This window comes from Arabidopsis thaliana (genome assembly GCF_000001735.4).
Source record: "Arabidopsis thaliana chromosome 1 sequence".
Taxonomy (NCBI): Eukaryota; Viridiplantae; Streptophyta; class Magnoliopsida; order Brassicales; family Brassicaceae; genus Arabidopsis; species Arabidopsis thaliana.
Genome location: NC_003070.9, coordinates 3,979,513 through 4,003,753, shown reverse-complemented (window position 1 = coordinate 4,003,753; position 24,241 = coordinate 3,979,513). Strand labels below are relative to the sequence as shown.

General features: G+C 36.8%; 8 protein-coding genes, 1 long non-coding RNA gene and 2 pseudogenes across 24 annotated transcripts; 4 read left to right on the top strand and 7 right to left on the bottom strand.

Annotated features, from left to right (window-relative positions):
• Positions 1-5: 5 nt before the first annotated feature.
• AT1G11860 (Glycine cleavage T-protein family) lies at positions 6-2,641 on the bottom strand. 3 transcript variants are annotated; one of them, NM_101057.5, is made up of 4 exons: positions 2,302-2,577; positions 1,393-1,956; positions 1,179-1,297; positions 6-1,055 (listed from the first exon to the last, which is right to left on the bottom strand). In NM_101057.5, exons 2-4 carry the CDS (start codon positions 1,951-1,953, stop codon positions 509-511), a joined length of 1,227 nt encoding a protein of 408 aa, NP_172650.1. In that variant the 5' UTR covers positions 1,954-1,956; positions 2,302-2,577; the 3' UTR covers positions 6-508. The 3 variants fall into 3 exon arrangements, with proteins under 3 accessions (NP_172650.1, NP_849646.1, NP_001318983.1); NM_179315.1 differs by having other exon boundaries at positions 312-1,055; positions 1,393-1,953; positions 2,302-2,459; NM_001332004.1 differs by having other exon boundaries at positions 399-1,055; positions 2,228-2,641.
• A 1,088-nt stretch (positions 2,642-3,729) lies between these two features.
• Positions 3,730-4,597, bottom strand: AT1G11850 (uncharacterized protein). 4 transcript variants are annotated; one of them, NM_001084052.1, is made up of 2 exons: positions 4,277-4,555; positions 3,926-4,237 (listed from the first exon to the last, which is right to left on the bottom strand). In NM_001084052.1, the coding sequence occupies exons 1-2, from the start codon at positions 4,515-4,517 to the stop codon at positions 4,191-4,193; spliced, it is 288 nt and encodes a 95-aa protein (NP_001077521.1). In that variant the 5' UTR covers positions 4,518-4,555; the 3' UTR covers positions 3,926-4,190. The 4 variants fall into 4 exon arrangements, with proteins under 4 accessions (NP_849645.1, NP_001077521.1, NP_001077520.1 ...); NM_001084051.1 differs by having other exon boundaries at positions 3,926-4,219; positions 4,346-4,555; NM_101056.2 differs by having other exon boundaries at positions 4,283-4,552.
• A 1,191-nt stretch (positions 4,598-5,788) lies between these two features.
• Positions 5,789-8,596, bottom strand: GLX1 (glyoxalase/bleomycin resistance protein/dioxygenase superfamily protein). Of its 6 annotated transcripts, none has more exons than NM_101055.4 (9): positions 8,284-8,596; positions 7,612-7,738; positions 7,392-7,516; positions 7,247-7,311; positions 6,943-7,155; positions 6,817-6,864; positions 6,613-6,720; positions 6,363-6,515; positions 5,789-6,277 (listed from the first exon to the last, which is right to left on the bottom strand). In NM_101055.4, the coding sequence occupies exons 2-9, from the start codon at positions 7,707-7,709 to the stop codon at positions 6,236-6,238; spliced, it is 852 nt and encodes a 283-aa protein (NP_172648.1). In that variant the 5' UTR covers positions 7,710-7,738; positions 8,284-8,596; the 3' UTR covers positions 5,789-6,235. The 6 variants fall into 6 exon arrangements, with proteins under 6 accessions (NP_172648.1, NP_849643.1, NP_001184968.1 ...); NM_179312.4 differs by having other exon boundaries at positions 7,612-7,713; NM_001198039.1 differs by having other exon boundaries at positions 5,847-6,277; positions 7,612-7,849; positions 8,284-8,361.
• Positions 8,597-10,046: 1,450 nt separating this feature from the next.
• On the top strand, positions 10,047-12,727 carry AT1G11820 (O-Glycosyl hydrolases family 17 protein; the record flags this gene model as incomplete). 3 transcript variants are annotated; one of them, NM_001198038.2, is made up of 4 exons in its annotated part: positions 10,047-10,496; positions 10,728-12,032; positions 12,339-12,366; positions 12,478-12,727. In NM_001198038.2, the coding sequence occupies exons 1-4, from the start codon at positions 10,427-10,429 to the stop codon at positions 12,608-12,610; spliced, it is 1,536 nt and encodes a 511-aa protein (NP_001184967.1). In that variant the 5' UTR covers positions 10,047-10,426. The 3 variants fall into 3 exon arrangements, with proteins under 3 accessions (NP_001184967.1, NP_001323381.1, NP_172647.2); NM_101054.3 differs by having other exon boundaries at positions 10,229-10,496; positions 10,728-11,766; positions 12,478-12,714; NM_001332003.1 differs by lacking the exons at positions 12,339-12,366; positions 12,478-12,727 and having other exon boundaries at positions 10,147-10,496; positions 10,728-12,091.
• On the bottom strand, positions 12,016-12,361 carry AT1G04893. The gene has a single exon (NR_138795.1). It is a non-coding gene; the product is annotated as an other RNA (long non-coding RNA).
• On the bottom strand, positions 12,688-13,991 carry AT1G11810 (F-box associated ubiquitination effector family protein; the record flags this gene model as incomplete). The annotated part of the gene is made up of 1 exon (NM_101053.3): positions 12,688-13,991. The coding sequence occupies one exon, from the start codon at positions 13,989-13,991 to the stop codon at positions 12,858-12,860; it is 1,134 nt and encodes a 377-aa protein (NP_172646.3). The 3' UTR covers positions 12,688-12,857.
• Positions 13,992-14,355: 364 nt separating this feature from the next.
• Positions 14,356-15,408, bottom strand: AT1G11806 (annotated as a pseudogene). Its single transcript has one exon.
• Positions 15,409-15,723: 315 nt separating this feature from the next.
• AT1G11803 lies at positions 15,724-15,999 on the top strand (annotated as a pseudogene). The gene has a single exon.
• A 464-nt stretch (positions 16,000-16,463) lies between these two features.
• Positions 16,464-18,570, top strand: AT1G11800 (endonuclease/exonuclease/phosphatase family protein). The gene is made up of 4 exons (NM_101052.3): positions 16,464-16,971; positions 17,203-17,351; positions 17,445-17,555; positions 17,650-18,570. Exons 1-4 carry the CDS (start codon positions 16,491-16,493, stop codon positions 18,232-18,234), a joined length of 1,326 nt encoding a protein of 441 aa, NP_563894.2. The 5' UTR covers positions 16,464-16,490; the 3' UTR covers positions 18,235-18,570.
• On the bottom strand, positions 18,535-22,601 carry ADT1 (arogenate dehydratase 1). Of its 2 annotated transcripts, NM_101051.3 has the most exons (11): positions 22,014-22,601; positions 20,483-20,550; positions 20,304-20,396; positions 20,013-20,213; positions 19,849-19,929; positions 19,676-19,771; positions 19,419-19,496; positions 19,246-19,335; positions 19,092-19,159; positions 18,931-19,012; positions 18,535-18,848 (listed from the first exon to the last, which is right to left on the bottom strand). In NM_101051.3, the coding sequence occupies exons 1-11, from the start codon at positions 22,276-22,278 to the stop codon at positions 18,792-18,794; spliced, it is 1,179 nt and encodes a 392-aa protein (NP_172644.1). In that variant the 5' UTR covers positions 22,279-22,601; the 3' UTR covers positions 18,535-18,791. The 2 variants fall into 2 exon arrangements, with proteins under 2 accessions (NP_172644.1, NP_001031024.1); NM_001035947.1 differs by having other exon boundaries at positions 18,539-18,848; positions 19,092-19,335; positions 22,014-22,506.
• A 73-nt stretch (positions 22,602-22,674) lies between these two features.
• AT1G11785 (uncharacterized protein) lies at positions 22,675-23,931 on the top strand. Its single transcript, NM_001084050.2, has 2 exons — positions 22,675-22,881; positions 23,496-23,931. Exons 1-2 carry the CDS (start codon positions 22,852-22,854, stop codon positions 23,604-23,606), a joined length of 141 nt encoding a protein of 46 aa, NP_001077519.1. The 5' UTR covers positions 22,675-22,851; the 3' UTR covers positions 23,607-23,931.
• The last annotated feature ends 310 nt before the right edge of the window (positions 23,932-24,241 follow it).

The following is a 24,241-nucleotide window of genomic DNA, read 5'->3' as shown; positions in this document are numbered from 1 at the left end:
TCAGTGTTGACATCTCTCCTCAATAAAAACGACAACGTTTTGCGTATGTATGAAGTGAACTATGAAGTATGATAATTCTATCTTATGTTGTTGAAACTTTTACAAGGAAGAAGAATAAGAGGAAGACGAAAGTTAATCCAATTCTGCATTATTACAACTTATGAACAACGTCAAGGGCCTTCGTCTTCTTATCATTCTTCTTCCACTTCCTCTTCCTCTTGTTCTTGTTCACATACTTATATATACATATGAGAGACATATTCTAATTTCTAACACACATCCTTCACGTTCAGGACTGGACATCCACGGGTGATCCACAATCGAGACACATTAAAACCATGGGCTCTGATACTATTACATGTGTTAAATTTATTTCAATAAAAATGAAATAAGCAATGCCCTCTTGGCAAAATATCGTACATTTTTCAGGCCAAAACAGAACAGAAGAAAAACACAAGTCATTTAACAGAAGCAAGAGACAAAGTCATGGACGAAGGAGACACACATTTCATGTTGGTTTGTAGTATTTGGTGGCCACGAATGGCATCTTCGTGATGCTGCCTTCATATGGTTTCCCACGGACCAAGATCTTGACTTTAGTCCCAGTCTTGTGCTGACCTGACTTCACATATCCCATGGCTATGTTCTTCTTCAGGTTCGGGCTAAACCCTCCACTTGTGATCTCTCCAATCTTGTTCCCACTCTCATCATGAACCTCGCTATGCGACCTTGCGGGTGGTCCTGAGGAGAAGAAACCGACCCTTCTGATTGTAGGTCCATCTTTAAGCTGCTGGAGAATCACATCCGCGCCAAGAAATCCACCTTCGGCTCTTCTACGCTTCCCTATGGCCCATGTGAGCCCAGCTTCAACAGGAGAAATGTGTTGCTCCATGTCGTTTCCATATAGACAAAGTCCTGCTTCTAACCTGAGACTGTCTCTTGCTCCTAGACCCGTAAGCCTTACCTTACCCTCGGACTTCTCCAAGATTGCTTTTGCTAGATCCACAGCATGCTCATCTGGAACCGAAATCTCAAACCCATCTTCCCCGGTATACCTGAAAAACCAAAACAGAGACATTCATTACCTATGAGATCTTCAGAACTTTTCCTCTTGAGCTATTGTCTACTTGAACCAAGCAAATCTGACTAGAAGCAGATAGTGAAACATGAAATTTTACCCAGTCCTGGTAAGGAAACATGTGGAACCATTAATGTCCAGAATCTGGAAATTGCCAAAGTAAAGCTTGCTCAAGTCTTCTTTAGTCAGGTGTTGAAGCACTGGAGCAGCCAAAGGACCCTGCATCACAAGGTTCAAGATAACTCATGAACTGTATATACAAGTATTCAGCAATAACAGAACAAACCAAGAGAAGAATCTTATAATGGCCAAACCTGAAGGGCAAGAAGAGATCTCTCGTCGTGGATATGCCACGAGACATCACCTCCTTTGGATTTGAAAGCCTTCATGTGTTCTTCAATGTGAGCCAAATCCTTATCCCTACAGCCAGCATTGACCACCAAATAGATATGTTCATCTGTCACTTTGGTAATCACCGAGTCATCAATGGCACCTCCTTTCTCGTTTGTGAACACAGTTAAGCTCCCAGTTCCAGGAGCCAAACCAGCCACATCAGCAACCACAAGTGTCTCAAGAAAAGGAACACAATCTTTACCCTTAAGGCTCAAACCACACATATGTGCAACATCAAACAAACTCCCATTTTCCCTGCAGTTAACCGTTGAGTCCATAATCGAATCTTTGTACTGAATTGGCATACTCCAACCAGCAAAAGGAACCATCTTTCCTCCATGGGCAACATGGAAGTCGTAAAGAGCAGTCTTTTTCAGGTCAGCTTCAGAGGCAAAGTAGCGACGTGACACAACCTTCTTGTCAGATTGAGCAAGACGACGGGTTATTGATTGCCCTAGCTGCCATAGACTCCCACCTCTCATCTTCTACACAACAAGTTTGATACAAGAACACTCAAAATCAATAACCAAAAATGCATCTTTTCAAATTCAACTGGATTCGATAAACTCTTAAGCTATGGAATGAAGAAAGGAGATTCATATAAAGGCTCTATAGGCAAAAAGATAGCATTTTTAAATCTATGAATCTTCAACCATCAGATTAAGATTCATAATATAGCATCTGAAACAATCAGAAAACTTAATAATCGCAATGAGATCGAATCGAAAATCGTATTATCAGAAAGAAGAAGAAAACAAATGTTGTCTGCAATCGAAATAATCTGTGAATAGAAAACATAAAAACTGAAATGGGTTGTGTAGAAATCTTACAAATGTTGAGTCTTTGCCACTGGAGCTTCTTCCCAGATTCCTCAAACTACTATGTAGTAGTAAGTGTGTGTTATATTGCAAATTAATTGATGATTTTGTTGCTATCAATGGCAAAAGGGACTTTATATATTTATATTTAGGTAGGATTAATGAGATTTAAAAATAGAGATTTGTGAATTAAAAAAGTGAAGAAAGAGATGGGGTTGGTGATGGAAGAGGAATCATCATCAGCCAAACGAAGAAAAGGCCAAAGCAACCGCATCCCCATTGAGTGGTAAGTAATTGTTCAATCTTTATCTTCTTATTTTTCAAAATTTTATAAAAATCTAAATAAACTTTTAGGTATTGTAGATCACCAAAAATGAAAAAGGAACATTTGCTTCATCAAATGTTGGAGTTGTAGACATTTTTATCCATTTATTATTCCAAAAAAAAAGAATACAGTACATTGACTTAAATTTGAAACAGGATTCAAAATAACATTTCCTTTGTCACGGTTTGATTCTTAAGTTATCAAGTATTCAAGAAATATATTTAAAATCAACTACTATGGGTAATGAAGCTGCTTTAAAACTTGTTGTTTGCTTATATGTGACTTAACATTGTATGTTCATTGTGATCTTCTGTTCTATGCAACCATCAATAACGTGAATGTGATCATCGGCATTTCGAACACTTTCCTTCTGAATCCTTCTATCTTCTCTCTCGCTCTATCGAAAACCAGAACGGCTCATTGCCCTCTCTGTTTTTTTTCTTTTGGGTAATACCGGGCCGGGGAAGATGGGTTTGAGATTTCACCAGGCCCATTAAAACGAACCCCTTCAATAGATTTTGTCATTGTCTTTTAACAACCTCTAGCCACAAGTAGTTTCCCTTTCTCACTTGTAGTTTTGTTTGGGTAATTTTGACCCCTTATGCATTTTTTGTTCCAAGCAGATGTCGAAATGGTTTCCTGTGAACCCTCAGTTTTATATATCTGATAACGTTGTGATTTCTAATCTCTAGAATCATGGGGTTTCGTTTCCCACTTTCCCTAATAAGATCTAAAACCTTGTAGAGAAAAAAAAAAGGCTACTAACGGAAGACGTGAACAAGAACAAACACAAGAGGAAGAGGAAGAAGAATAATTAGTATAGTGGTACTTTTTATACAAGGCTAGACCGGATCTGATCTTCATATCTAGGTCTCATGGATGTATAAAAATATGATTTGGGTTTGGGACCAAAAATAATGGTATTGTGTTTTAGTCGCGGTTAATTTGATCTTATTAATTACCTTAACCATCACGGCATCTCCATTCACTAACCTAGTTGTAGGAATAACTATATACATAGTAAATTTAAATGTGTGCCTCTTGCAAAAATATTTATGATCATATGTCATGACAGTAAAGATGAAACCACTGGACTAAAATCACATGTTTAAGAATGTAAGCATAGCATTGTTTATATATGAGGAGGGGTCATGATCACAATCCATATATAGTTCTTTTTCTCTTCCTACTTCGGATAGAATATAAGCTTGTTTTGTTATATGCTACTTCTTCCAATCGTTTTTCGGCGTTATAACTACACTTGTTCAAAACAAATTAAAAATACATTTTGTTTAGCGATATATAAACAAGAAAAAAGAAAGTAATGCTATATAGTGAATAAAAGAGAAACGTTCCACACTTGCACTTAAGAATATCAGAACCGGCGTTACACATAATACGATTACGAGCATTACCTCTAGTAGCAAGACCTTTTTGGTTCAAATATTGAAGTTTAAATTAAAGCTGAAGAAATCCGAAATTCAAACCCTCTAGATTTTATTAAGAGAATGAAAGTAACTTAATTAATTAGTAATAAGCTGAGAATCAGCTCTCACACGCACACTTGTCAATACGTTCAAGGAAGGCCACCGAGTCCGCCACCGGCTCCTCCCCCAAAGCCGCCTCCACCGAGGAGTCCACCGCCACCACCTCCGAGTCCACCACCGCCTCCACCTAACCCTAGTCCGGCTCCCGCGCCGATCCCAGCCCCAATCCCAAGCCCACCAAGACCAGCTCCTCCACCAAGGCCAAGCCCTAAGCCATCACCGCTGCCACCGCCTCCGAGGAAAGATTTTTCATCCTTGAATTGGGTATCTTCGGAGATAAGTTTCCTAGCACCGACATTGGCACAAACAAGTGCAATGAGAAGGAGCACAAGCAAGTTAGTGAATGTGCCTTTCATGTTTTGCTTTGTTGGTTCAAATTCTTTTTGTTTATGGTGAATCCCTGAGCTGTGTTACAAGACCATATATATAGGCTGTTATGTATACACACACATACGTAATGTAAGTGTGCAATAAATGCAGATAAAACTTTGGATATAGGACCTTGAGTACAATGTAGCTAAATATAAATTAGTCTTACTAACATATTAGTGTTAGTCTCTTTTCAAAGAGTACAATGTCAAACGATATGTATTTGTATTTCTATGTCAAACGATATGTATTTGTATACAAAGAGATTAAACATAGCATCAATCAACTCTCGTACATTAATTAGTGTTAGTCTCTTTTCAATGTGCATGTGAGATTCCTAACAACCTTAAAACATGGGATGTGATACACAAAACTTACATTCTTAAACATATTTTTGTTGGTTTTATACATTCTTAAATTTTAGTCATCTTATTATCATAACTATTTTTGCAAGAGGCGGGACACATATATTTAAATTAAATTCACGTGCATATATTCACATATTACCGGATTATATTCAGTATAGACACTTACACATATATAGTTACACAAAAGTATTAATTCCTATGGAGATGCCGTGATAGTTAGGTAAATGAGCATAAAAAGACAGACAACCCAACCGATAAAATTAATTGGGGAGCCAAGAGAAATACCACTATATACTACTTTAATTTGGTCCCAACCCCAAAACATATTTATATACATCGATCGCATGATCCTTGAGACCTATACATGAAGATCAGATCCGGTCTAGCCTAAGCAAACAGCTTGACTTTAAGTTAAATCGATTCTTTCTTCTTCTTTTTCTAAAATCGATTCTATTTAATGCACTCATATAACTGATCGAACTTCTGCAGCGTCGGTTTTAATCAGCATGCAGAAAGAAAGAGAAGGGTTTAGAAATTTTAGATTCGGTTACGTAGTGGATATGGCTCTAGCTATATGGAATGTATATTATAAATGGCTTTCCAATGATATAGTTGTAGTGTAAAGTAGGTGGATCCATTACCATTAATACAGCCAACTAATTTGATCTCCCTTTTATTTGCGGTTGTGGCTGAGTTTTCATGTGACTACATGTATTGAAGATGTAGACTTATAGTAGTTAGATTGAATACTAAAGCTATTGTATACAATATCTGATTTTACTCCATCATGGTATAACTATTAACCAACATAAATTTAGTTTTGATAAACGTATATAAACACAAGTTCTCTTTCTCTCCTCTCTGTTTCTCCAATTGTCTTGGATGGATCTAATGCTATTTTTGGAGAGTAATTGCTACAATATACTAGGTTTCTATATCTGAACCAACACAATCAAAATTGGTCCGCAAATTCCGGGAAGAAAAAAAGCAGAGCTAAAGATAAACCGATTTAAACCGTCTCTTTTTCCAAGAAGAGCCATATGATCCGTCTCAAATCTAGTAAACCGATTTGGTACGAAAATATTACATTCAATAAACCGTCCATAACCGCAAACACCAAAACCTCAAGGTGGTGGAAATATTTTTATTCAGGTCCATATAGACTAGAGTTTTAACTTTTAAGCTCAAAGACAAAAGAAACGAGCACACACACATAGCACGACACAAACTAAACCACATCTTCTTATTTTAGATCAAACTCTAAGTCTTCCTTTTATTTTATGATCACATTTTTATTATTATGGTTTTGTGATCTCGACCTTCATTCATCGCTCTTCTCATTCCAGTTCCTTGAGAAAATCTTTGTTGTCCACCAAAACCTGTCATTATAACAACCAAACCTTTTAAACAAATCCCAACACTAGAAACGGATACCAAATCATTAGATCTGTATCGATTACTAACCGTTTTCCAGCCATCTGGATCAAGGAATGAGACAATCTTGGTGCCGAGTCCAGGAAGAGGTCCGGCTTCTCTAGTGATCTTTCCTCCTAGCTCTTGGTTGACTATCTTAATAACTTCACCGCTTTTGTACACATCATCTGTGCCTATTGCAATCTGTTTGTTATATTTAACCATTTGATTATCAGAGGAATGAACACAGAAACTGGTTTAAAGCTAACAGAAAGCAACTGAGACATGTCTAATCCCAGACCTGTGCATATGCATTGCCCTTTGTGTACTCAGTCACGTCGTAGTTATAGGTCAGCTCCAAAACTATCGACTCGTATTCTTCAGCATACCCCATCATGCCTATGGTGTACTGTTTCATCCAACAACAAATAAAAACATAAATAAGTCCCAGCGTAGCTCTAAAAAACTAAATTATATGTCTACATTGCATCACTGATTACTTCACCTTGTACTCAGGTCTCTCAATCTTTCTCAAGAGTCTCATCCCGAGGGCCTGCGAGGAATTTAGAAATGATGTAAACACTATAGTAATGAATATTTAAACATTAAGACAATCATTTCACTGCATTACCTTTTCATAGAATTTGATGGCACGGTCGAGATCACCAACACGAAGCATGACTTGGCAGAAAGGTTCAGGAGTTGGACCTCTCTGGATGAGCTCAAAAGTGTAGCCATCAGGGTCCTTCACAAACGCAATGACACTGCCTCCACCTTTGACTGGACCAGGTTCCCTAGTCACATTTCCACCCTTGGCACGGACGTTCTCAACCAGTTTGGAAACCTACAAAAAAAAAAAGCCGTGTATCTCTTCGTTAAGGATCACATGCATATTTTGATTCTTGATACCTAAAGCTCAAAGTAATAGGACTTACATCTTGAGTTGAAATGGCAAAATGCCCAAAGCCAGTTCCAATATCATATGAGCTAACACCATAGTCTGCGAAACACAAAACATTAGAACAAAGTAGTTAACTTGTGAAAAAGCGTATAACAGGAGAGGGCGAGTAGAGTGCATACTATATGTGAGCTCCACAACAAAGTTAGATGTTTCAGGTCCAAAACCAAGAAAAGCATTAGAATACTTCTCCTCAGGGATATCTCTTTTCCTCAACAGCTTCATACCAAAGACCTCAGTGTAAAACCTGGTGAGACAAATAAAGAATATCTTAAAATGTAAAATAACTCCTGTTACAGAAAGATAAAGAATAAGGTATTAATGAAAAAGAAAAAGACATACTCAATGGTGCGATCAAGATCACCAACGCGGTAGACAACATGGAGAAAACGACGGTTATCCTTCTTAGGCCATTCCAACAAATCAGAAGCCTCAGCCATGTTTCTAGAAAGAAGAAAACTTGATTCAGCTGCTCTCATTGAAACAAAATGTACATTACAAATCGAGATAAAACATTGACACAGCCTCAACATAGAGGCGGAAGCAATCTCATTCATTTCCCCTATAAACTTGCTCTCTCCTGATAAATTTAACGAACACCATCAACTCTAGATTTACATTTACCAGGATTCTTATAAAACATCACTAATCTCAACTTCATAAGCATTTTCAACCCAAAAAGGTCTCAACTTTAACATACCCAAAATCATGATGCACCAAATATGAATCTTATTATAAGTTCGCCGCTATTATATAATCGCAAAACGATCAACAAGAACGAACGGAATTGTGATTTCTCAATGATCATCACAACACAAAGAACAATTACATTCTATAAAAATCCCACTAAATTATCGATCCACGAATCCTGTCCTAAATTAGATCCGGAAAACACCGGATCGCTAGAATAAAATTCCACTATTGAATCGAGAAAAAATGATTAAGAATCACAAAATCTAGAACATGATCAACGAAATGTTTAGAACTTGATCATATCTGCAACAGTAAACACACCTGGGAAGAAGATGTACGGTACAAAAAAGCTAAACCACTCTCGAGTAGGTGAGTAATCCAGTCATTGTTGGCACAATCGTCGTCACTTAAATAGGAGTTTGTAGAAACTTTGCCGACAATGTCTTTGCTACTGCCTGTGACATAGTTAGATCATCACAGACGCGTTACAACCGATGGATGAGTGTATTATTGTGAAAATATGGTGAACGACCGTTACGGTTATAATCTAACAGCCGTGTCATGGGATGACACGTGGCGGCGTGAAACAGGTGTTAAAAACATGCTTCTGTAAACCGTCTGTTTACAGTGTGCGACACAGACTCGAGCATAGAGAAAGAATCTCATTCAAGTAGAATCGTGTTTCATGTGATTTTGGAAAGGCATTAGCCAAGGCCCACACAAAATTGTGAAATTAGAATTTAGCGAGGGAGTGAAGCCCATCAGTCCGTGAAATGGGATCTCAGCCCATTTAGAAAATATTTTATTTCTTTTGTTTATATATATTTTCTGGTGTTTTGTATGAAATTTGGACGATGTCTTATTCACGACACATCATAAGCTTTCTTTATCGACATGTTTGGTTTTGAAATGGAATCATTTTCTTCATTCTTCTTTTTGGCACTACCATAAAAAGAAGGCTTTTTATGCATTAAATTTTAAAAGTAAAAACGATAAAATTGGCTTCACATTGAATCTTTTGAAGCCATGCGTAGTGTATACCGAGACTACATTATGAAAACGACACACCTCTTAGCAATGCGGTAACGGATTGTAAATTTTAAAATCAAACCCTTTGTATAATTTCAATATATATAACTGTAGATTTAATAATTCCTATAAACAGACGAAAAAGTGTCACGGTTCATTGTTATTTTGTTTTCCGTAATGAAAATCTGTTTATTTTATTTATATAAAGGAGATAACTAAATTGTTTCAGGAGATTGGCATATACTATAGCATATAATTCAGTGTGATTTCATGATTCAAAGAGTGTTTGTTTATTGACATACATACATACAGAAAGCTTTCCTCTTTTTCAGAGTTTGTTTCTTTGTTTGTTTAATCTGTTATCTTATGTTACATATGGATCTCTATGTTAGTATGTTTGTTGGGTTGCTGTATTTTTTTTTTTTTGTCCTCTCTTTCTTCTCTTGCTCGACTAGAAAGAAGTCTACAACTTTACAAAAGAGACTATGTAAAAGTGATACAAAAAGAGAAAATGTATTCATTTTGTCTAACATAATTTCTTTGTATATAAGTTCCCTTTAAACAGTTTAGTCGGTGCAAAAAGATTCAGGCTAACAATATTACTTGTTACGTTTTCTTGAGACATCTATTTTTATTTTTTTTCTTGTATTGTTTGAGATGAGAAAAAGTGTTATCAACAAATAAATAAAATGGGCCATTGTCTTCTTGCTGTTCAGCGGAAGCATGGGTTATATTGTAATTCTCTGTTTGTCAACTTGTAATTCAATGTGTTTGATAGATATATTTCAATGACCGGAAAATAAATACATAGAGAAAACACCTACATAATATAATAGTATAATTCAACTAAAGGCCATTGTTATATGCTTTCAATTGTCCACTTTTATTACATGTGGTCAACACCAACATCCCATTTCCAACCCAATATACAAAACCAAAATAATAATAAAGAATAATATTTTTTATTTTATTTTATCTTAATTGTTTGAAGAACTATTATTTTAGACAGAGTCTTTTTGTGTACAAGCAATTCAACTTTATTTAATTTGGTTTTTTACAAAATTTATGGATGAAAGAAAATATTCCAAATGGACCAAATCTATTAAAGATTACATAGTGATGCCTAGCTGGTGCTTTTATCGGAATTCAAGGGCATTACGGTAAAATATCACATATGGTCTGAAAAAAAAACAGTTTGTGTGGGGAGGAGCGAGCAGAGTCGGTTCACGTGAAAGCACAGAGACATAAATCTTTCTTTCACAGCCTAAAACCCCTAAAAATGTCTAATCTCTCTTCTTCTTCTCCGTTTCTCTTTAGATTATCTCAACCATACAGCCATAAATCCATCGGAAGAGGAGGAAGATAATGCAAGAATCAGTCGCTGAGTCTGAATCTGAAGGGGAAGAGTTGCACAATAAGCTCAAGCTCCTCTTCAATGGCTTTCACTAGCATGGTTTCCACCGTTCCTGTTCTCTTCTTCTTCTTCACTCTTCTTTTGATTTCTGGTAAGTTCACCAAACAATTCCACTTTTCAGTTCAAATTCCCCCAAATTGACGAATTTTACATATTTCAAATAAAAAATTGTTTTTTTGGTCTCCTTTTGAGTTAACACTTGGCTAAATATTACTTCTTTTGTTTCGAATCCAAATCTAGACAAAACCCATTTAGTGAATTCTTAAACCTTAGTTAGAAATCATTGCCAAGTTTCGATTTTTAACTAGCTTTCTATGTGCAGCGAATTCGTCGTCTTTATCTCACAACATTAAGGTTCAGGAACAAGACAAAGATCCCTTCGTTGGTTTCAACATCGGCACAGATGTCTCTAATCTTCTCTCGCCGACGGAATTAGTCAAATTTCTCCAAGCTCAGAAAGTAAATCACGTCCGATTATACGATGCTGATCCAGAATTGCTCAAAGCATTAGCTAAAACCAAGGTACGAGTCATAATCAGTGTACCAAACAATCAGCTTCTCGCTATTGGATCATCCAACAGTACTGCTGCGTCATGGATTGGTAGAAATGTTGTTGCTTATTACCCTGAAACATTAATCACAGCCATTTCTGTTGGAGATGAGGTTTTAACAACTGTGCCTTCTTCAGCTCCTTTGCTTTTACCTGCTATTGAGTCTTTATACAATGCTCTTGTTGCTTCTAATCTCCACACTCAAATCAAGGTCTCTACGCCTCACGCAGCTTCCATCATGCTCGATACTTTCCCGCCTTCTCAAGCTTACTTTAACCAGACTTGGCATTCGATTATGGTTCCTCTGCTTCAGTTCTTGTCGAAAACAGGTTCTCCTTTGATGATGAATCTGTATCCTTACTATGTTTATATGCAGAACAAAGGTGTGGTTCCGCTCGATAACTGTTTGTTTGAGCCATTGACACCGTCTAAAGAAATGGTGGATCCGAACACTTTGTTGCATTACACGAATGTTCTTGATGCTATGGTTGATGCTGCTTATGTCTCGATGAAAAACTTAAATGTGTCTGATGTGGCTGTGCTTGTGACTGAGAGTGGCTGGCCTTCGAAAGGTGACTCGAAAGAGCCTTATGCTACTATCGACAATGCTGATACGTACAACTCGAATTTGATCAAGCATGTGTTTGATAGAACTGGTACTCCTTTGCACCCTGAGATGACTTCAAGTGTCTACATTTATGAGTTGTTTAATGAGGATTTGAGGGCTCCTCCGGTTAGTGAAGCTAGTTGGGGGTTATTCTATGGGAACTCTACACCGGTTTATTTGCTTCATGTATCTGGAAGTGGAACGTTCTTAGCGAATGATACAACAAACCAGACTTACTGCATTGCTATGGATGGTGTGGATGCGAAGACGCTTCAAGCTGCATTGGATTGGGCTTGTGGACCTGGGAGATCTAACTGTAGTGAGATTCAACCTGGGGAGAGTTGTTACCAGCCGAATAATGTGAAGGGACATGCTTCGTTTGCTTTTAATAGTTATTACCAGAAGGAAGGAAGAGCTTCTGGTTCATGTGACTTCAAAGGTGTGGCTATGATCACTACTACTGACCCAAGTAAGCTCTTTTTTTCTTCTTCTTTTTCTCTTGTTATGGTTTATAGTTTGAAGATCTAGAGTAAAAGACTTATGAAAATCAACAAACACCATCTGAGTCTGTTAGTTTTTAGATCCTAAGTTGGGAGAGTCTATAGGAGCTTTAACAAGAAAATATTTATCAAGATCATATACTTGTTGTGTAAATGATCTCGAGTTCCTTAAAAGTTCGAAATTGTGAGTTAACTGGATACATTACATAGTTCTTTATCCTTTTCCATTTATTTCGTTATAAAATCTATTAAATGAGGAGATGCGTATGTTTCAGGTCATGGAAGCTGCATTTTCCCGGGAAGGTATTGCAAGTTCTTGCATTGAACTCCCTTCTGGAAACTCTTTTATCTATATGTTTAGACGAGATAAAGTCTTCATTCTTTTAATTGGTACTCTTACCTCATTTTGTGCAGCAAGAAGGTCGGAAATAGGACACAGACAGTGGTGAATTCGACTGAAGTTGCCGCGGGTGAAGCTACTTCAAGGAGTCTCTCAAGAGGCTTCTGTGTCACTATTATGATTCTTGTAACATTTTCCATATTGTAACCCTTTTCGTGATTTTTATTTTTGGCGAGTTACCAATTTTAGGTCTTGAAACATTTTATTTTGTTATAATTTTGTAATTTGTTGTTGTGGCAATAAAATTAAAAGAAATGAAGTAAAAACAGAAAACGCATCAAGATGTTATCACAGCAGCAAATATCCCAAATAAACATGAAAAAGCAGAATTGTTCAGAAGGAGATGAAAGTAAATGACTGAAACAAAAGAGAGATAAGAAACATAAGAAACAATCTAGTCATCTCTTGCTTTCCTTTTACCCGTCTTGTCGATTTGCAATGAGACTAAGCTTGGAACATAAGAAGTGAAGTCTTCGGGCGGAGCATCTCCAACGGTAAAAGAGGTGAAGTATCCATCTCTTCCAAAGATGAAAGCATTTCCGTGGTTGAGATCCAACTCTGTCTCTTGACCGAAAACTACAACGACTTGCTTCTCCTCGTCAACGATGAATCTCCCAGCTATAAATACATCCGGAAAACCATCCAGCGTCGCCAAGTCCACTTGCAAAAACTCTCTCCACGACACCTTGTTGGGCTCGATCTCAGTCGAAATCCAAATACCTAAAGTGTCACGTTGATATAACACAGCAAGATGATCATCTCTAACACAAGATATAACCATAATGCCTTCTCCTTCATCACCCAAAGACTCAAACGGCAGAGACAGAAGCTTTCCAAAACTCTCTCTTGTGAAGTCAAAACAGAGTAAATTATATTCCCAAACTCCTTCTTCAATTACCTTTATAACCCGAAAGTAAGCATTTCCCTTCAAAGACACGCTTCCTAGTCGCCAAAGATGTATAGATTTCTCGAGATCAACATTAAGATCTTTCCATGAATCGGATTTTAAACTGTAGATTTCATAACCACCAGAAACAGAATTATTTCTCAAGATTTTGTGGTTACGGTTTTTGCTGCTATCATATCCGAAAGCATACGAGCAAAAGTTCTGATAACTCTCGAACAAGCTACGGTTTTGAATCAACCTAGTTTCCCCCAAGTACATGTTACATACCATGAGCGTGTAGTTGCTGTAGTGGTTATTGGAGATGCAAAACAATAAGCCGTCGCAGTGAAAGAGTTGAGATATCGCGAATCCATCAAATGCACTTACTTGATTCACTGATGTGTCAACAAAGTCATCGCCGCCATTTAGGTCCAGCTTCATTGAACAGATCTTGTCACCAATGAGGATAAACCCTACGTGACTGCTTTTCCTTGCGGTTGCTTTACCACCTACAAGATTGGTTTTCGATGAAGCCTCCCATTTCTTGCACGTTGATCGGAGTGATCTAAGAGATGTAATGGGAACCCTAGCGAGAATCTCGTCTACCAAAACCACTGGAAGGGTTGACATCGTCGTCGTCATTTCTCTGAACTTCAGAAAAACCAAGGACTGTTAGGGGTTGTTTCGTTTTTGGGTTCAGTGTAGCCACTAGACAAATGTGTTAGTTTACGATTTAAGGGTAAGAAATCTTTTCTAAATTGGCAATAAATGCTTAATACAGAAGGAAATCTGGAAAAGATTTTAATTATTTTTGGTGGATTTTATTCCATCTTTGTATCCCTAATCTACAAAGGTGATTGGTTAAAATGACTAACAGTAATCTTGTTCAAAAGGACGTTACACGAAACAAAAGGAGATGATGCAAGAAGAAAAAAAAAAATTATTGTAATCAGTGGAACTAATTTAATAATCTCTCTCGTTACTTTTGCCCGGTTGATAGATTCTTCGTATATGCACTAAACTTGGAACGTAAGAAGAGAACACAAGTGGATCAAAATAATATCTAAACATTTTAGGTTTCGAGATGTGATCTGTTCCGATTTTCACAACAGATTTGTCCAATGATGTTAACTGTTTCGTATCCACAGTTTTCGTTCGGTCTATACTTACGAGATTTGGAAACCACAACAACTTTCTTCTCCTCGTCGATATAGAAGCTCTCAACACGAAATTTACTCGAAAAATCAGAGAGCGATGTCCTTTCCATTGTGAAGAACTTGGTCCATGCATGATACTGCATTGGACTCAATTTTAGTCGTTATCTCCATGACCAAGTCCAAACATAAGTCGTAGGGTTGATATAACATAGCGAGCTGCTCTTCTCTGATACAAGATATATAGAGTCACAGTCTCTTCATCACTAGAGTGAAACGGAAGAGGAAGACGCGGTCCAAACCTTTCTGATGTAAAATCAAAACAGAGTAAAAAAACAATACGATTTGAAACTGCATGGCTATCTGACTTCTTTTTGTGGAGCATAATAATAAGTATTTCCCTTCAAAGACACACCGTTGTTGTTGTTGTTGTTGTTGTTGTTTGTCGTAACCGAAAGCATACATGTCTAATCTGTGGAACTTATGGTATTTGCTTCTTGGTTGGATCCACCTGAATTCCCCTTAATAAGGGTTCCACACCATGAGCCTCCTTCTCCTTTTGTGTATGACGCATAACAATCAAGCCGTCACAGTGAAATATATTAGATATATCGTATTGATCAACTATATATATTTCCTTTAAAGATGGATCAACGAAATCGTTGTTGTGGATTCCTTGGAGATCAAGTCTCAGGGAACAAACCTTAGAATACATTACTACGAAACCTAGAAATTGCTTACTTGTATCTGCTTTAATTACCAAAAACATAATTTTCCGACAAAACGTTCCAGGATAAAGTGTTCCACGTTGTACAAGTACATTGCACTTCACTCAGAGATATCAATGGAACTCTAGAGAATATCTCTCCCACCAAATCTACTGAAAGATCGGACAAAGTCGTCATTATTTGTTCGTCTCCTTAAATGATGAAGTGAGAGACGACACTTGTATATTCTTTGCTAAGAACCGTCATTTGTGATCAAAGAACAACTTGACCAAATGATAGATACTTATTGTTCTGGTATTTACAACATTAAGAACTAATTACAACTTAATGAAGAACAGAACTTGCTGGTCTTTGTGTTAGTCTGACTGTAGACCATAAGTATTAGAGATCTTAACTCATTCATTGATCTGTAAATAATTCACAGAACTAACAACTCCTTATAAAGCAAACAAAAAAGGACCAATCCAAAAACTTGAACTTTTCCTACTATATACATCTTCAAAATTAGCTAACAAAAGAAATTAAAACTTCAAACAAGAAAAAGATCTAAGAACAAAAATATCAGTCTCAAAGATTGCTTGCGGTGTACGTCAAAGAGAGCCAGAAGAAGATATATTAGGTTCCAATCTCATACTTGAACCAACCTTGGTTTCAAGCTTTCATTAGTAATTTCGAGAGCGAGTCAAGGTTTGATCATCCAATGGGTGGCTTAGCGATTCCTTGTCCTGAAGATACCTACATCACTGCAAATCCAACATTTTGTTCTTCCGAGTTGAAAAATAGACTTACTCATTTTAAACGTAGGAGTTTTTCCCCCTCTTCTTCTTAAAGTTTGAAGATAGAATGACAGGTTTTTGCAATAGACATGATCATGTTCATGTCAATACATTTAGGATCGATCTTAGAAAAAGAAAGACAATAGACTAAAACTAGTCATCTAAATTTTATTGCCAAGAGATGTACTTCGAAAATGCTAGTATAGATTTTAGTCTCTTGACAATAAAATTTTGTATAAAATTTGTCTCCTAAATAGTATGTTTTTGTTTTTGTTGTATTCCCCAACAGCTAATTCTGTCTTCTGGTATATGGGTATACTTCGGTTAGTTTCGGTTTGATTACGGTTCACCTTTCAAATTTAAACATTGAAATTGTAAACCATCTTCTTTGTCCAAAACGATGTCGTATAATAATAACACGTAGCCGTTAAATGAAAACCGAAGCGTCAAAAAATCAAAATCGATAAAAACTAATTAGGGTAAATGTCAACAACAATCCGATTTCTGAGAATTGTCACAAGTCGAGCAATGTCGTCGTCTTGGTCCTGCAACAAATGTACTTTCCTCAATTCTGCGTCTCAGAAACTCAATTGCATGATCTGCTTGGCTCCTGTATCTCTCCCTTCTTTGTCTCCTCCTCCACCTTCTCTCTCAATTTCCGCGAACGATGAAGCTAAATGGGCTTGCAAGGCCTGTACTTTTTTGAACACGTACAAGAACTCAATCTGTGACGTCTGTGGAACACGATCGCCAACGTCTTCTCTCTTGGGATTTCAGGATTTGACTGATTCGGGTCTCGAGAGTAACGACGCTGATTCCTCCGTCGGGTCTGTTTTCTTTCCTCTGCGGCGGTGTATCAAGCGTAAAGCTATGGATGATGACGTCGTCGAGGTCGATGGTGCTTCTGTTGTTTGCTCTGAATCGCAAGGTGTCATGAAGAAGAACAAAGAGATTGAAACGAAAGGTCGGTTTTTTTCTACTCCCTAGGGTTTTAGGTCTTTGTGAATTTTGGTATACTCATTGTGGCTCATACCTTAGATATCAGTTTGAAAGACGAGACTTATTACTGTATGATTCCTGTTTCATCTAAAGCTTGTTATTGGTTTTTGATTACTGCTAAATTGTGTGAGTTTGATTTCCATTGTTCCTCAATGCAGAAGTCTTTACTTTTTTTGTCATTGTTTGGTTTTTGTAGGGGTAGCTTCTGATTCAGGAACACCTTTAACTTGCTTGAAGATCTTGAGCTACAATGTTTGGTTTCGTGAAGACCTTGAGTTGAATCTAAGGATGAGAGCGATTGGTCATCTTATTCAGCTTCATTCTCCTCATCTCATATGTTTTCAGGTCACTTTTACATTTTGCTATAGAATGATTTCTATCTGCAACATTTAGAAATAGCTCAGCTTTCTTGACAAGTGGTTTTTGTGTGGTTTGTAGGAAGTCACTCCTGAGATATATGATATTTTCCGCAAGTCGAATTGGTGGAAAGCGTATTCTTGTTCTGTCTCAGTTGATGTGGCAGTTTCGAGAGGCTACTACTGCATGCTGGTAAAGATTGTGCTTGCTTGGCTTAGGCTCTTGCCGTCTGTATCTGAATAATTCCCTGTGGTTCTTGTAACTGACCCTTATGTGTAATTTGCAGTTGAGCAAGTTGGGAGTGAAATCTTTCAGCAGCAAAAGCTTTGGGAACTCGATAATGGGAAGAGAACTATCTATCGCAGAAGTTGAAGTTCCAGGGAGAAAGCCACTTGTTTTTGCAACTAGCCATCTTGAGAGTCCCTGTCCAGGTCCTCCAAAATGGGACCAAATGTTCAGTCGAGAACGCGTTGAACAAGCCAAGGAGGCAATTGAGATTCTCAGACCTAATGCCAATGTGATATTCGGGGGAGACATGAACTGGTGCGACAAGCTAGATGGGAAGTTTCCTTTGCCAGACAAATGGGTGGATGTTTGGGAGGTTTTGAAACCAGGTGATTTGGGTTTTACATATGACACAAAAGCAAACCCAATGTTGTCCGGTAACCGGGCATTGCAGAAACGGTTAGACCGGATTTTGTGTCGTCTGGATGATTACAAGCTTGGTGGAATCGAGATGGTTGGGAAAGAGGCCATTCCTGGTTTATCATATGTAAAAGAGAAGAAAGTGAGGGGTGACATTAAGAAGTTAGAGCTTCCGGTGTTGCCTAGTGATCATTTCGGTCTGCTTGTAACCCTTTCGCCAAAATGAGATCAAACTATTCAGAGCTCGAAGTTAGTCTTCCTTAGTGAAGCTTTTGTGACTAGGTTAAAAAACTGTATGAAACACCAAATTTGGTGCGTAGGGTTTCTCTGTTTCGAACTGATGATAAACAGTTCTTGGTTTAAGTTTTTTTTGTTTTTTGGTTTGGGAACGGCCTTATTTCCTGATTCGAACTGAAAGATCAGTCTTATTGTTCAACAATGCCCCCACCTTTTGTAATGAAGATTCTGAAACTAATCACATATTAATATGATCGTTAAAAACCAGAGAGATTTTGGTATCAGAGGGTTTTGCATCAAACAACCTTATTCATTGATATTAACTGAAAAAACTTGTTTAATGTACAGAACATATTCTTAACAAAATGCTACATCAATTGTATCTGTCTCAACAATGAAGAGTTTGAAGCTAAAGTTCTAAAATGAGAAAATGGTGAAAGAAGATTCTTGAAGTATACCAAAGCCACAAACCCTGTTCTTCTGTTTGGGTATATTCACATGTTCTTCACGGTATGGTAACATGAAATCAATTGAAGAGTTGCTCGGTTATCTGACTAGATCCATTGGATAACACCCGAGGATACGGATGAAACTTGCGAATTCCTGCAAAACCAGAAGGTAAGATCTTTAGAATTGGTGAGCCTTAAGACCAGCTATAAAAGCTCTGGGGTTACAAGATTGAGACCTGTAGATGGCCAAGAGCGTGCTGAGCACGTGTATCAGCCATGGAGGCTTCAAAATCAATGTAGAATAAGTAATCAAAGTACCTGTCATCATCACAAAACAATCACTCAACTACTTTGTCAAAAAAGATGTCTGCATGTTGTGTGTTAGAAATCTACTTACTTAGCGCTTCCATTGTTAGAACCATCAACTACTCTTAACGGTCTTCTTCTCTGCGGACGACTTTCTATCTAAAGAAGAGCAAAAGTTACGTCATATATTTCTATTTTTGGAATGAATTACTGATAATAGGATCCAACTTTTCCTTGGAACTTACCTTAGATAAGTTAATGCTTCGTAAAGCAAAAACAGCCAAGGCCTTGAACAGCACACCAGGACCTTCTTCTAGCGAGAACACGATACTTGTCTGAGAGAAACAGAAGCATTACTATTGGGAGTTATAACTTACAAGTATCAGCCGAATTAGTTAGTACATAAAGATGTGATTACCTTATATGGTCGATCTGTTCTTGGAATCATAGGCTCTCTCGCAAGTATCAGAAAGCGAGTCACATTGTTAACATCATCCTGAAAACCGTCGAAAGAACAAAATATCAACTTAAAGATAACGGATATTGATATGTATCATTACATTCCTTCTATGTCATAAATCATTCCACCTTACCCAATGATGTGCATTACAATATGTTAATATATTTCCGTAGGAGACAACATTATTAGTAAAGAAGAGGATGGAGACTAATTACTTGTATGTTCTCAGCAAGAATATCTAGACCATAGATATTTGCAGCCCGTACACTCGCGATTGCTCCTACGTCGATCTTACCACTTGAAGAAACAGTCTGAAGAAACGTGTAATGTTTAGTCAAATCCATATGTGAACTGAACTAAAAAAACACTCTTTCTTTCGAGCTATCACCTGAGCAGCAGTGGCAGTATCTTTTGCAGAAATTCTCTGTATGCCTAAATTGTTAAGTGAATTCACACATTGATCAAGCGCCTGGAGAGAAGGAAAAAATTAAACGAAATGTACTCAAAACAAGTGAACTTAGCAGCGCCTGAAGAAGAAGGGAGCAGGAGAACCTGAGGATGGCTTAGAACACATTTAATATCTTCCTTTTTAACACCAGGCACTCCTAAGAGACAATGATTCACAGGCAAGTGGACTTCTTGGACAATGTGAAGCCTATGACGAAGAAGCAAATCATAATTACGGTGGATACTACCACCTACTGAATTCTCGATCGGTAATACTGCTTTATCCACCAACCAGAGCTCAACAGCCTGAAGAATCAATCATATAAAGACATAGTAAAGCACCGTACCTTTTTGTGTAGGGATAGAATATATTAGAAGTGACCGATAAATCAAAACCTGGAACGCAGCTTCGAACTGTTCACATGGAACGGTTTCACAATTTGGAAATGCTTTTAGTGCTGCTGTCTCACTATATGCACCTGGTATCCCCTGCAATTGGCGAGAGTTTGTAACACAAGAAAATTAAAGAAAGAGAAAAACAGTTTTGCATGTAAGTGAGGAAGCTAATATTTCACCTGAAACGAAATTCGCACTTTTGAATCATCGCCATCAGAAGAGTAAAGACTGTTTGCAGTTAGCGGTTCTGTAATCAACTTTAAATGTTAAGGCTTGCCATGAGAAGCGATTAAAAGTAATAAGATCGATAATAACGAGGATATGACAGACAATGCATTTGAGTTTCATAATTTTTCTAGGGGCTTGTTATGTAAATGTTCATTAACAACAATTGGAATAGCGAGTATCGTCTCACTCAAAATAGATCGATAACACGTGTAGCAGTCCCTAAGGCGCGATGAATATGACAATGATTGATCCATTTATGAGACTATACGACAAGAAAGATCGACTATGAAACATCAAATGCAGCTACTAATATGGAATATTAACACAACATATTGAATACTCCATTTTCAAAACAGATTGCTATACGTGTAACAAGCCCTATGCCTCGATGCAAAGGACAATGGTTGATATATTTATGAGACTACATGACAAGAAAGACTAAATCTGAAACATCAGCTGCAGCAACTAATTTGGAAAAATTGGTATTAAGAAAATATATAGAGTAGTCCATTCAGAACAGATCGATACTCCATTTTCAAAACAGATTGCTATACGTGTAACAAGCCCTATGCCTCGATGCAAAGGACAATGGTTGATATATTTATGAGACTACATGACAAGAAAGACTAAATCTGAAACATCAGCTGCAGCAACTAATTTGGAAAAATTGGTATTAAGAAAATATATAGAGTAGTCCATTCAGAACAGATCGATACACGTGTAGAAAGCCTTATGTCGCGATGCAAAGGACAATGGTTAGTATAATTATGAGACTACACAACAAGAAAGATCAAATCTGAAACATGAAATGAAGCTACTAATATGGAAAAGAGAATCTACTATTAAATAAACAAATTAAGTACACCATTTTCATTAACAATGTTTGAAATACAAGTATCCTAGATCGATTCACTTATAGCAAAGCCCTATGTCACAAATCGCAGTGCAAATGACAGTGATCTAATCATTCACATGACTACATGATAAGAAAAGATCGAATCTGAAACATCAAGTGCAGCTACTGATATGGTAAGCAGAAGGAATCTAATGTCAAAGGACATTTACTAATCTTGGATCCAAGAACACAACATAGCCACAGACATTATTAATGTCAAGGGGCATAATTTAGTACTCAATCATTTCTTAATTTCAACAATCAACAGAACAAAAGTTCAAGATATTTTAATACAAGTGTAATAAACTATAACAGAAATCAGCAAAGACTTTCTGTAAAAACCATGCAAGGACATAATCATTGTAATTCTTCACACAAAATCTAGGCTATCAGTAAGAATCTATCAGCCACATTATCTCTGAGCGTATATACCCCAACAAAGGATCCTACAGATCAAAATTCAGCTAAACAAGATCCAAAATTTACAAATTTCGAAAGTGAAATGATCGTCAGAACACAAGAACCAATCAGCATTTCCATAAACCAACATGTTCGATGAAATCGAGAAGGGAAAGGAGATGACTCACTAGGAAGCATACTTAAGTCTCTGTGAAAAGAAAGAGATTGAGTCTCCTGAGTCAAACCCAATTCATCAGAGGACTTTTTGAGCTCGCGGCTAAAAGGAATCTCGCCTTCAATGGCAGTGACAGCTCTCTGAGAAGCTGAAGAAGAGCACTCCCAGAGACAGAAACGACGGCGTTTATCAGCGTCGAATTCAGCGAGACCCATGAGAGGAGAACGATGATGAGTCGTTTGGGGACAAACCCAAATGGGAAAACACCTCAGAGCCATAGCAAAGCAGGGAGATTTTTTCAGAGGACTGAAATCGAGCAATGTGAAGGTGAGATTTTGGAGGAATTAGGTCAACAAAAGTCTCAATGGGGAAATGGGGTTGGTGAGAAAGAATGGAGAGTCATAGAGATAACGTCAAGTCACAACAAAAAGTCTGGATTTCTGGAAGGTCTTTCAAAGAAGAGCAAAACTCAGAATACTCTTACTCAGACGGAAAGGTCCACACTTTGCAAGACGTTACTTACATTTCATACACACATATATCATTTTTTTATTAATTAATTTCACCGACAAAAAGGTCTGTTGTTTGTTTTTTTTCTGTCAACAATAAATAGTTTTGATGACGCGTGGATATTTATTTGGGTGAATTAGCTGTGTAGCCATATTTCGACAAAAAATTAAGATTATAACCATATAATTTACGTAATTCAGCAAGTAACCAAAAACTCTAACTAATTACAAGTCTATTCCTGTATTATTTCCCTATTTTCCAATTTGCCATGACTCATCATCTTCTTCGTTTTGTTGATCAGATATTGATCTAAAGGTAATATTCCATATGTTCTAAAGGTAATGGATTGTGAATCAGATATTGATCTAAAGGTAATGTTTTTTTAACAAACCTTTTTCATTCATCATCTTCTTCGTTGCTTCTTCTCTTCTCTCCAATCCAACAGAAAATTTCCAGAAAATTTAACTTTTTTTATATCAATTCATTCTAATTTAAAACATCTATTGATTTAAGAAAACTAAACCCTAAGATACTATATATAGAACCCAAACAAAAATAATTAAACTAAATAAAATCATCTCAAGTTTCAGTTTTTAGAAATCTGACAAAATCATGTTTATATACTTTTAATCTCTTTTCTCCTTTCCTTAAGCGAATTGAAATCGATTCGATTTTGGGTTTAAATTTGTGTTAGGAATTTTCAATTTTAGATATTGATCAAACCAGAAAATATTCAATAAGATCTTGTGAGTCTTTGTTTTCATTTTTCTTCGTTCTAACTAGCAAATAGAATGGTACAAAATTGAAAGTAAAATAGAAAACTATAGTTCGGTTCTGTTTTAATTAAGTTAAAGTAGAAAAAAAAAGATGAGAGGCGAGAGAGATGAAACAAGCAATGGAAGAGAGGAAGAAGTGATTAAGGTGGTGGTGGTGTGTATGGTGTGTATGGTGTAGGTCGTAGTAATATTTGTGTTGGTGGTTGCAGTGGTCGTGTGTCAATTGCGGCCGCAATAATGGTGATGGTGGTAGAGATGACAGCGTAATGGTTGTTTCTATGGTGGTGACGATTGCAGTGGTGATGGTGATGATGGTATGACATTTGTGGAAATAATGGTGGATGCGATGATGACGACGGTTGCAAGGGTAATGGTTGTAATAGCATAGAAGAGATGGTGATTGTGTAGATAAGGGTACTTTAGTATATATTATAGTTTATATACAAAATATCATCTCTGTTTTTTTTGTTGGTTAGTTTCTTAATTATAGTTATTTTGTTAATCAATTTTGCAAATTTCCCTATTTATTTTGTTGTAAAGTAAATGGAGTCCTTTCACAATTGTTTCAAAGGATTTGGGCCAAAAGAGTTCCTAAATTTTTTAAAACCTTCTTGAGAAAAGTTTTGTGGTAAATTTGGAAATTTGTTATAGACTATGGTATATGTAATTAATTTCTTGATAAATGGTGAATGAAAAAGGTTCAAAATAATTATCTCCAATATTGTTATCATCTCTATTTATGAAAAAAAATATTTTGATGTCCACATTTGCTATACATGAATTGGCCACCAAGATCAAGGGTAGGTCTAAAGCTGACCATTAATCAAGTGTAGGTCTTAGATAATGTAAGCAATGAATTTCTCTTACATATATGATATATTTTTACAAAAATTAGCAAATTATTTAGATGACTAAGTTTCACAAATTAACACCATTGATTTAATAGCTTATGAGA

What these genes read in the sequence shown, in the direction of transcription:
- AT1G11860 (NM_001332004.1), bottom strand. Translation starts at nt 2,269, where the DNA reads ATGTTTTCTATTCACAGATTATTTCGATTGCAGACAACATTT. An exon ending in GATCTCTTCTTGCCCTTCAG is followed by an intron (nt 1,298 to 1,392) that starts GTTTGGCCATTA and finishes CTTGTGATGCAG; the next exon opens with GGTCCTTTGGCTGCTCCAGT. An exon ending in TGTTTCCTTACCAGGACTGG is followed by an intron (nt 1,056 to 1,178) that starts GTAAAATTTCAT and finishes TTGGTTTTTCAG; the next exon opens with GTATACCGGGGAAGATGGGT.
- AT1G11850 (NM_179314.2), bottom strand. Translation starts at nt 4,517, where the DNA reads ATGAAAGGCACATTCACTAACTTGCTTGTGCTCCTTCTCATTGCACTT.
- GLX1 (NM_001198039.1), bottom strand. Translation starts at nt 7,826, where the DNA reads ATGAATGAGATTGCTTCCGCCTCTATGTTGAGGCTGTGTCAATGTTTT. An exon ending in TGTTGTGGAGCTCACATATA is followed by an intron (nt 7,312 to 7,391) that starts GTATGCACTCTA and finishes TGTGTTTCGCAG; the next exon opens with ACTATGGTGTTAGCTCATAT. An exon ending in TTGAGAGACCTGAGTACAAG is followed by an intron (nt 6,721 to 6,816) that starts GTGAAGTAATCA and finishes TGGATGAAACAG; the next exon opens with TACACCATAGGCATGATGGG.
- AT1G11800 (NM_101052.3), top strand. Translation starts at nt 16,491, where the DNA reads ATGTCAACAACAATCCGATTTCTGAGAATTGTCACAAGTCGAGCAATG. An exon ending in CAAAGAGATTGAAACGAAAG is followed by an intron (nt 16,972 to 17,202) that starts GTCGGTTTTTTT and finishes TGGTTTTTGTAG; the next exon opens with GGGTAGCTTCTGATTCAGGA. An exon ending in GAGGCTACTACTGCATGCTG is followed by an intron (nt 17,556 to 17,649) that starts GTAAAGATTGTG and finishes TGTAATTTGCAG; the next exon opens with TTGAGCAAGTTGGGAGTGAA.
- ADT1 (NM_101051.3), bottom strand. Translation starts at nt 22,278, where the DNA reads ATGGCTCTGAGGTGTTTTCCCATTTGGGTTTGTCCCCAAACGACTCAT. An exon ending in AGTTCGAAGCTGCGTTCCAG is followed by an intron (nt 20,214 to 20,303) that starts GTTTTGATTTAT and finishes TTGATTCTTCAG; the next exon opens with GCTGTTGAGCTCTGGTTGGT. An exon ending in GTGTTCTAAGCCATCCTCAG is followed by an intron (nt 19,930 to 20,012) that starts GTTCTCCTGCTC and finishes CCTTCTCTCCAG; the next exon opens with GCGCTTGATCAATGTGTGAA.
- AT1G11785 (NM_001084050.2), top strand. Translation starts at nt 22,852, where the DNA reads ATGGATTGTGAATCAGATATTGATCTAAAG. An exon ending in AATCAGATATTGATCTAAAG is followed by an intron (nt 22,882 to 23,495) that starts GTAATGTTTTTT and finishes TGGTGGTTGCAG; the next exon opens with TGGTCGTGTGTCAATTGCGG.